The sequence below is a fragment of the Mus caroli genome, chromosome 1, assembly GCF_900094665.2.
Source record: "Mus caroli chromosome 1, CAROLI_EIJ_v1.1, whole genome shotgun sequence".
NCBI lineage: Eukaryota > Metazoa > Chordata > Mammalia > Rodentia > Muridae > Mus > Mus caroli.
Window position 1 is genome coordinate 165,818,310 of NC_034570.1, and position 9,582 is coordinate 165,827,891.

The window sequence follows — 9,582 nt, forward strand, 5'->3', positions numbered from 1 at the left end:
TTTTAATTAAAAGCTTCTGCATTTTAATTTAATGCTGTTTTAACAACATTGACACCCCAAATTATGAGAACAACATGGAAGTAACTTGAGAACATTTTTTTTAGCATGAAAATGCCATAGAAATTTGAGTACAATTTTGTAATTCATTTACTGCACTTATCTAGCAAGGAGAGTAGTAACCTTGCAGCAGATGGCCAGCAGGACTGTCTTGCTTTCTGATCCACGCCCTACCCTGATTTATGAGAGATGGATAGGGGGATGCTGGAGGTTTGGGTTTTTTGTTTTTTTTTTTTTTCCCTATTTGCATGCACCCAATGAGTGCCCTAAACTACCAGCAGATAACACACCACACGTTAAGGGAGCCAGGGTTCTTGTTAAACCTCTCAGCCTCCTTTCCTGTTCCAGAACTAACCCATTGGGATCCCTGGTGGGTTTATGGAAAATTCAAGTCCCCCCTCCCCCCCCCGAAGATGTTTCTGGCATTCCAGGCGATCCAGGCTGCTGTTTCTGCCTAACCTCACCTGATGCTCATGCTGTTACAGCTTCCTGACTTGCGTCTTGACCCAAGAAAGATTACTGGGCCTCAGCTTGTGATCAGATAGATTGCTGAGCACTACGGGAGCTTTTCTAAACGAAAGTGTTAGCAGGCAGCAGGGCGGAGCAGGTGCTGAATCACAGCCCAGAGTCTGGTTGCCCATGTAAATAAAAGGGCTCAGTGATATGGATGGTGGAAGAGCTGACTGCTCGCCCAGCTGCCTTGTTCTAAGAAACAAATTCCCAACTAGCTGAGTCAGTCTCCAGCTAATGATACTAAGAAACAAAGTGGACTGGAGAGCCCTTTTCTTTCTGTGTGCCACCCGGAGGGGAAGCACTGTAGGCTCTGCTGCCAGATGGGATTTCTAATATCAATAACCTACTTCCTGCTATCTAATACCTTGAAGTTGAAGGGAAAAATGTGATTCCCAATCCCCCAGGCCCCTCTGTCTGGTGATACTGGAGACGACACCTAGGACCTGGCTCATGCTAGATAAATGCTCTACGACTTGAGTGTCACCCTTAGTCTCATACCCTTCAACTCTATGCTTTTCTATCAGGATACCTCCTGGATTACAGGCTGCGATTACCTCGGCCAGCTAAAGCGAATTGTTGCCACCACTGAGAGGACCATTATTGTCTGGGATTATAAAGCTCAAGGGAGCAGCCAGGTACTGTGCCAGGAGAAATAGTAGTAAGAAATGAGAAGAGCGCGGTTCGATACCTTTAAGGATATGAGCCTGGCCGCTGTGCGATGAGTATCTGTTATAACATGAGAGATGTTATTGAGTAACCTCTATGGTGGTGTTTTCAGCATCAGTACCTGAGAATGCTGTTTATTTCAGAATTGCATCAGTATCCGGGAATGCTGTTTATTTCAGAATTTCATTCAGGTCTCGTTTTGTTCTGAATTTTGAGAGTAAAGGGGTAATTCTTTTGGTTTCTGTTGCTGCTATTGAGTTTATTTTTATTTTGTTTTCTGAGACTGGAGGGCAGGAGGTTGGTCTTTTCACACGGCACAGTCTAGTGTTTCCCTGCACAGATGGCTCCAAGGATCCTCTTGCTGCCAGATCAAACTCCTTTTTTCTTTTATCTCCTTCTACAAATCCAAGCATTATCTTTTTGGTTATGCCTGTCATCAAGTCCAAAGCCTCTCTCCCCAGCCCAGCATCCTTAGCAAAGCATACTTTATAAAGTCCCATGGGGCTGTAGCCTACTCAGAAACCCTCACTTATCTCAGAACTCTACGCCCACAGTCTGGACATCGTGCTCACTTGTTTGGGCTCTCCTGACTGCACACTTGATTTTTTTTAACTCAGAGAAGCATCTTCCTTATCTCTAAGGGATTCCCTTCTCTCCACATCCTGCTGGCAGGATGCTGGTAGGTGGGCTATCTGAGCACAGCGGTCCCCTGCCCCCTGCTAGCTTCCTGAGGTAGCCCTCAACTTAGGAAGATGTCCCTGCCTTCCTGCTGCACGCAGTGGCTACGCACTGCTAGGGAGCTACAAGCCATAGGGTATAACCGCAGAATAGAACCTGCAAGCTCCACTGAGGGGCTGGCTGAGCTAACCTTCAGTCTGCACCTCTGCTAACCTTCTTCCTGCCCTTGTCAGCTCAACCTTACATTCCTCACAGCAAGCCTCCATTTCCCTAGTCTCCTCAGGCCGCTCCCCTCTTCCTGGATCCTTCCTTTCTCACTTCCCCTCCCTTCTATCCCCTGCTATTCTCCCCCTCCTTCCTCCCTCCCCTCCATCTCTTGACCATGCTTGTATCTGACACTCCAGCTCCTGTTTGACAAGACAAGGCTCACAGTCTCTTCCCTCTCTGCCCTTTTCAACATTAAACTTCTAATCTGGAACTACTTCCCTCTTTGACACTAATCTTTATCTATCTTTCTATCAGTAGAGGTCATCCCCCCTCCATCATACCCCACTACCACCTTTGCCCACACAACCTAAAGTGGCCTCACCTGTGCACAGCACTATGCTCCATCTTTCTCTCTGGTTCCCTTCTTGCAGGGTAGCTTCCACAGAGTGATAACTTTGTTGGGCTCATCCTGTACAATCATGCCTGAAACAACGCTTGCACCTAGTTAGTGGTCGCTGCACATTAGCTGTTAGATCCATGGGCCTCTAAATATGTCACTTTGGACTCATTTTAAGGAAGGAGAATAAATCATAGAAATTTGAGTCTACACTGATTCTCTCTTAGGACACTGAGTTCTGGAGAAGCAGTAATACCTGCCTATCTTAGTGAACCCTCTAACAGTTTAGAGTCACATCGCAAGAACTTGTTGCCTATGTATGGATAAACATGGAGGTTCCAATATTTCTCTTCCTAATTCCTTATCAAACTTATGAATATTACCTAGTATGGATGAGACTCCTTGACTTCCAACCCTGAGCACTCCACAAACAGGCACAGTGGCATGCACCTGGAATCCCAGCACTTGGAAGGCACAGGCAGGAAGGTCAGGGGTTTAAGATTTTTCTAGAATACATAGGGAGTTTGAGGCCAGTTCAGTATTTCCTTGCAATGTCAAGAAAAGGCATTCTGGGTCACACAGGTAGCACTCTCTAAGATCCCCATCGTCACCCCGCCCAAGGGCGTAGCTCCCCTTCTTTCCACATGAAACACCCCAAAGTACTGAGCTGGCTCACAGCTTTAACCTTTACTTGGTTAATTTTTGCCCAGACTTTCCAAATTCTTGTATCACTGTTGGATCTAAAATGAGAAACAGCCCAGAAAAAAAAATAATAACGAAGACAATTTTTTTCTTTATCCCTCCCCACCCTGTGTGTATGTGTGCGTGTGCGTGTGCGTGTGCGTGTGCGTGTGATACTGGGGGAGGAAATCGGGACCTCAAGCATGCTGAACAAGGGCTCTGCTACTGAGTGAAGATCCCAGTAATATGTATTCCTAAGCGTGTAACTAATTTAAGCCCGCCTCTGGTTTCAGGAGCACTACTTTGTCATCAAGCCCATGGACCACTGCCTGCTCTGTGTGTGCGTGGTGCCCCTGCCTGATCAGCTCTGCAGGGATGACATTCTCCTAGGAGATGATGGTGGGTTTGTGAACAAGTTCACCGTGAGCAGTGATGACTTTGGATTAAAGCAGGCAAAAACCAAAAAGAAGTTACAAACTCAGGTCCTTGACTCTAAGAACTTTAAAAGGTAAGGGCATTGCATGAATAAATATTCCTTTGTTCTAATAATTATAGACATTGTTCGGTTAGATGCACCTACAGTGAAGTGAGATGCAAGGCCCTCAGTATTTTTGAGAGCCAAAGCTAAATAAGGAATGTCTAATCTAGCTTAGAGGCACACACCTATAATTCCAGTCCCTGAAAGGCAGAGGCAGAAGAATCATGAGCTTGAGGCTAGCTTGGGCTACATAGTGAATTCCAGGCCAGCTTGAGCTACATAGCAAGACTTTATATCAATCAATATAAAAACAAAAGAAGAAATGCTTTTCATCTGAAAAAAACTTCCAAGATAATAAGGAAGGCATAATTAGTAGCTGAAATTCCATTTAAATGCTGTTGGCAGCTAAAAATCTATAGTTTTTATATATAGGTATATGACAGATTGAGTTAAAGAGTGAAATCTTATTTTAGAAACCCTATACAATGTACATTTATGCATATTTATGACTACTTCATAGCAATTGAATACAAAAGTTTATCAATGTAAAATAGATGCATATTTTAAAAGAAATAACTTAATAGATTTGACTATCTACCAAATTAAGCTTCTTAAATCTCAAAAGAATAATTTAAAAAGTAAAATATTCTGTAATAAATATTTGTTACAAATATGAGAGACAAGGAGTTGATACTCTTTAATAGATCTCAAAGTTCAATTAAAAAAAAAAACAAATTCTCAAGGTTCAATTGAAAACAATTCTCCTCGGCTGAAGAGATGGCTCAGTACTTAGAAGCCTGTACTCCTCTTACAGAAGCCTGTAGTCAGTTCACATTACCCATGTTGGGCATCTCACAAATGCCAGAATTTCAGTTTCAGGGGACCCGACACCCTTTTTCAGCCTCAGTTGGTAATTGTACTTACATGGATATACACATTCATTATTATTTTAGTACTTATGTATTTATTTGTTCATGGCCTTTGCTCAATAAATCATTGCTGTCTTGAATTAAGACTAGCCCTGTTGCTGGAACTCTAAGAAGAATGTAGTCGAGAAATGAGCTCCACTTCCTACCCTTTACATCTGACGGTGTTATGTAGTCGCTGTATGGTGTGCTGCTCTGTACACTATGGGCTTATTTCAGTCACGACAGGCCCAGAGGGTATAATCTTTTCCCCACTAAGGTGGGTCACTTGTCAGAAAAGTCCACAGTCTGTTGTCAGTTCCACTTCCCATTAGATAGATATGTCAGAAGTAAAAATGGGGGGGGGGGAGGTGGTGGTGGAAGGAATTGAGGACTCAGTGTGGTAGAATGAGTATGAGCCTACTGCTCCCTGAGGAGATAATTTACAGATAGACGGTCACTGTGCCATTGAGTTAAATCTCAAGTTAAGACTCAAGTGTAGATACAGATTGAGTATTGAGTCATTTTCTTCCTCCAAGAGATCCTAAAACCTTTAGAATGAAAAATGGTAAGGCTAGAAGGCAGTTAAATTTTGGAGCCATCATAAAGGTATTCCTGAAGTTGAATATTCAAAGAATGTTCTTTGAATTTGTTCACTTTGAGTCAATCATGATGTGGTCAGAAAACAGTGGCATTTGGAACACTGTACTTAATTAGAAAATTAGCCAATATCAAAAATCAAACTCTGGGTTTGGAAGAAAAAGAAAAGCAGCTCTCCTCTACTGTGCTTCCCTGCATATTGTACAACATTGATGCCTGGAGTCATAAATGTGTCTGTTCTTCTACTAGAAGCCATGTGATATCCAGAATCTTATGCTAATCATGTGTGGATGCTTAGAGTTTTTTCATTAAAGTAAGGATAAGATTGCCAGTACTCCAATCAGATCCTTGTAGATTATTTGCTTCTTGTCAGTTCCTTTTCTTGTCATTGTGACAAGGTATCTGAAAAACTAACTTATGGAAGGAAGGCTTTGTTTTGGTTTCAGGTTTAAAAGGGATACAGCTCATTGTGTGATACAGCCCATTTTAGTGACCTCCATTGTGGTGAGACCTCTGTCCATCATGGTGAGACTTCTATCCATCATGGTGAGGTGGGAGAACCATGAGTTTGTCACATGTCTACTCTCAAGGAGCAGAGGCTGACCAGTGCCGAGGCTCATGCTTTTATTCCAGGATTCCAGCCCATGGAAATGTGTCACCATATTTGAGGTGGTCTGTCCTTCCTCAATCAAACCCCTTTTCACATAAATATCTACAGATTTGTTTCCTAAGTGATCGAAAATCCAATCAACTTGAGTCACACCTTTACTGCTGAAGTCATAGCTTAAGTTTTGACAAAAGTCTTGCAACATAATTATTATTATTATTATTTTACTTTAAATATGGTAGATTGACAAGTTGACCAACTGAAAACAGTGTGGAGCATAGGACTACAGTAAACCTGTAGACTTAGCACAGTTCAGGGTTAAAATTTGATTTGATCCAAATGAAATGCTGAATAGAAAGAGAATGAGCATTGTAAACTTGTGTGTCTAACATATAGGCCCTCCCTCTTTTCATTCCCAGTGTTAAAAGGAAACTGCATAATGATTGGGTTATGAAAATCAGATACATTCCAGCTCTCAATTGCTTTGGATCCTGTTCCTTAGACAGCGTCCATTCCTTAGTCTTGGAATCCTTGAAGAGACTTGAAGACAATTTGTAAGTATAACACTGTGCCTATGCGAACATTCTGGGACTCTCATCATTGACAATGATAAGCCCATTACAACCTTCTAATGTTCAAACTAGTTTTCAAACACACCAGAAACTAGCAATTCCCTTAGCTTGGCATGGCTAATTAGACCTTCGGGGAAAATTCAAGTCAGTCATATAAATCTGAATCTGATATGTACCCTTCACAGCAGCTGCTGCTCAGTAGTTGTTTACTGGGGACTGGAGATAGAGCTCAGAGCTGAAGAACATGCCTAGCATTTGTGAGCTGCTCGGTTTCATTCCCAGCCCTACAAAAAAAAAAAGTGTGCTGGTTTAATATGTTATAATAATTCAATAGACCTGTATCTATATCTTAAACATTATTTTATTGGTAAAAGTTTATACTCAGAATCACTTTAGCTAGTCAACAAACTATGCTTATGTAGCCAATCATATTATATCTATCACAAACATACCAGCTGCTATTCCTACAGAATTGTGAGTTTGAATAATAGCTGACTCATTTTCAACCTGGTTGAATATTTATTTCCTAGTAACCATTATGACATTTTAATTTTGTTTTTGTTTTTGTTTTGTTTTGTTTTCCAAGACAGGGTTTCTCTGTATAGCCCTGGCTGTCCTGGAACTCACTTTGTAGACCAGGCTGGCCTCGAACTCAGAAATCTGCCTGCCTCTGCCTCCCGAGTGCTGGGATTAAAGGCGTGCACCACCACGCCCAGCTTTTGGCATTTGAATTCTTAATTTTTGAAGGTACTTGCTACAACAGATAAGCTTCAAAACGGAGGGACAGAAGCTGGATAAAAATTCTGTGTGTGATATAATTCCATTTATTTGAAATGCCTCAAAGGACAGGTTTATAGAAACAAAATGTAGATCACTAGTTGCTGAAGGCTGATGACAGAAACAGGAATCTCAAATGGTCACATGGAAAATTTCTAAGGTGAAGAAACTTGTCTTAGTCAGGATTTCTATGATAAAACACTATGACCAAAACCATGTTAGGTGGAAAGGGGCTTATTGCATATTACAGCTTGCAGACCATCATCCAGGGAATCCATAGTTGGAACCTGGAGGCAGAAACTTAGGCAGATTGCTAGTTTGCCCCATACAGCTTGCTCAGCCTGCTTTCTTGTACACCCACAGGACCACCCACCATGTCAGTCACTAAAAAGAAAATGTCTCCCAGTTTGGGAGTTAGATAGGCAGACAGACAGATGGAGAGAGGGCCTGTTACTAGGTGAATATATCATATAAGTTTCATAGGTATATAACTTACGTTACACCTGTGTAACAGTACATTTTAAAATAATTTTTGAATAAGTTTTATGCTGGCTAGCTTCATATCAACTTGAAATGAGTCAGAATTTGTTCAACTGAGAAAATGTCCCATCAGATGGGCTTATGGGTAACTCTATAGGAATATCTCCCTCCCTCCCTCCCTCCCTCCCTCCCTCCCTCCTTTCATCTTTCTTTTTCTTTCTTAAGCAGTTGAAGGAAATCTTCCTTTAATATCTGACTAATTTTCAATCTGGTTAAGTATTTCCTAATAACATGAGTAAGAAAGAATTATATATACATTATATATATATATATATATATATATATGTGTGTGTGTGTGTGTGTGTGTGTGTGTGTACACATACATATGTGTATGCAATTATATATATATATATGCAGAAAGTGTGCAAGCAAGAGTAGTATGAAATATTTAGTGTTAAGAAAAAAAAACAAAACCATCAAATAAACAAAAAACAGCCTAGAATTCTGTGTACTCCACTAACAAATTACTCTTCAAATATAAAGAATACCAAATGTGGGAGTGCATTTCTGTAATCCCGGTATTTTGGCAGAAGACCAGGTGTTCAAAGTGATACTTGGCTTCCAGCAAATTAGCCAGTTTCAGGTCTATCTGGGATACAGTAGACTTTAATCTCAAAGTAAATAAATAATTAAAGAAAGAACAGAAAAGGAAGAATCGCAACTTTCTCAGACACAAGCCAAAGGAATTTGTCATGAGTAAGCTTGCTTGCCAGGAATACTATGAGAAGCTCTTTAAAGTGTGGAAATGACTTGGATGAGAGATTCCTGTTTACATGAGAGGGAAAGGCATGAAAGGAGAAAATGATGGTAAAATGCCTAAGTTTGCATTTTTTAGATTTAATTATTTATTTTAAGTATCTGAGTACACTGGGGCATTGGCTCCTATTACAGGTGGTTGTGAGCCACCATGTGGTTGCTGGAAATTGAACTCAGGACCTCTAGAAGAGCAGCCAGTGCTCTTAACCACTGATCTATTACTCTAGTCCACCTTATGCTTTCTTAATTTTAATCAATCTAATTGATTAGCATCAACAACATTTTTGAGCATGTGTGCACATATACACACTTGTACATAAGTCAAAAACAAAGCAGTAAACAAGGGGTTACAGAGAAAATTATTATTATTTTACATTATGTTACTTGTGCTAATGTGAATTTGTGTACTGTGTGTGTCACAAACTCCAGTGCAACCTTAGGAAGGAGAGGAAGAGAGATGGAAATAGAAAAAACCAATTGATATTCCAAGAAACAAAACAATATTCATGAAACTTTAATGATGTGAAATGAGCCAGTCATAAGAGGGCAAACATGCATCAATACAAAAATTAAACTGAACAAACAAGGTTTGGAAGCATAAAAAATACAAACACATAAGATGTTCAGTTAAAACAAACAAAAAGATAGAAAAAGAACAGGAGACAAAGATCAGAACAATCTACAAGGGCAATGAGTGGAAAACAATAATGAACAGAATAGATGCAAATCTAACGTTGACAACCATGTCAATTGTCCATAGCAAACACTATAGCTACTCAGCAGAAATTGTCTGATGATAAAACAGAAACAAACAACTAGCAAAATAAGAACTTATGTTGCTTACAAAAATAAATTCTTGGGGGCTGGAGAAATAGCTCAGTGGTGAAGAGCACTGACTGCTCTTCCAGAGGTCCTGAGTTCAATTCCCAGCAACCACATGGTGGCTCACAACCATCAGTAATGAAATCCTATGCCCTCTTCTGGTGTGTCTGAAGACAGCTACAGTATACTCATATAAATAAAATAAATAGGTCGGAGGACAGTGACCTGCCCTGCAGGGAGCGCCATCTTGGCTCCGGGACTCCGCCGAGCTTAGTCTCTACAGGTCAGAGTGGGGACCACGGGGGCAGACGGCTTCTGGGACAGGC

At 40.9% G+C, this 9,582-nt stretch overlaps 1 protein-coding gene across 2 annotated transcripts in view; it reads left to right on the forward strand.

Annotated features, from left to right (window-relative positions):
- Wdr64 (WD repeat domain 64) overlaps nucleotides 1–9,582 on the forward strand; it is a 115,450-nt gene that overhangs the window by 27,048 nt on the left and 78,820 nt on the right. For both annotated transcript variants that reach the window (XM_021175403.1, XM_021175408.1), the window contains exons 6-8: nucleotides 1,095–1,205; nucleotides 3,493–3,707; nucleotides 6,209–6,343. In XM_021175403.1, coding sequence (XP_021031062.1) covers nucleotides 1,095–1,205; nucleotides 3,493–3,707; nucleotides 6,209–6,343 — 461 coding nt within the window. The remainder of the gene's footprint in view (nucleotides 1–1,094; nucleotides 1,206–3,492; nucleotides 3,708–6,208; nucleotides 6,344–9,582) is intronic.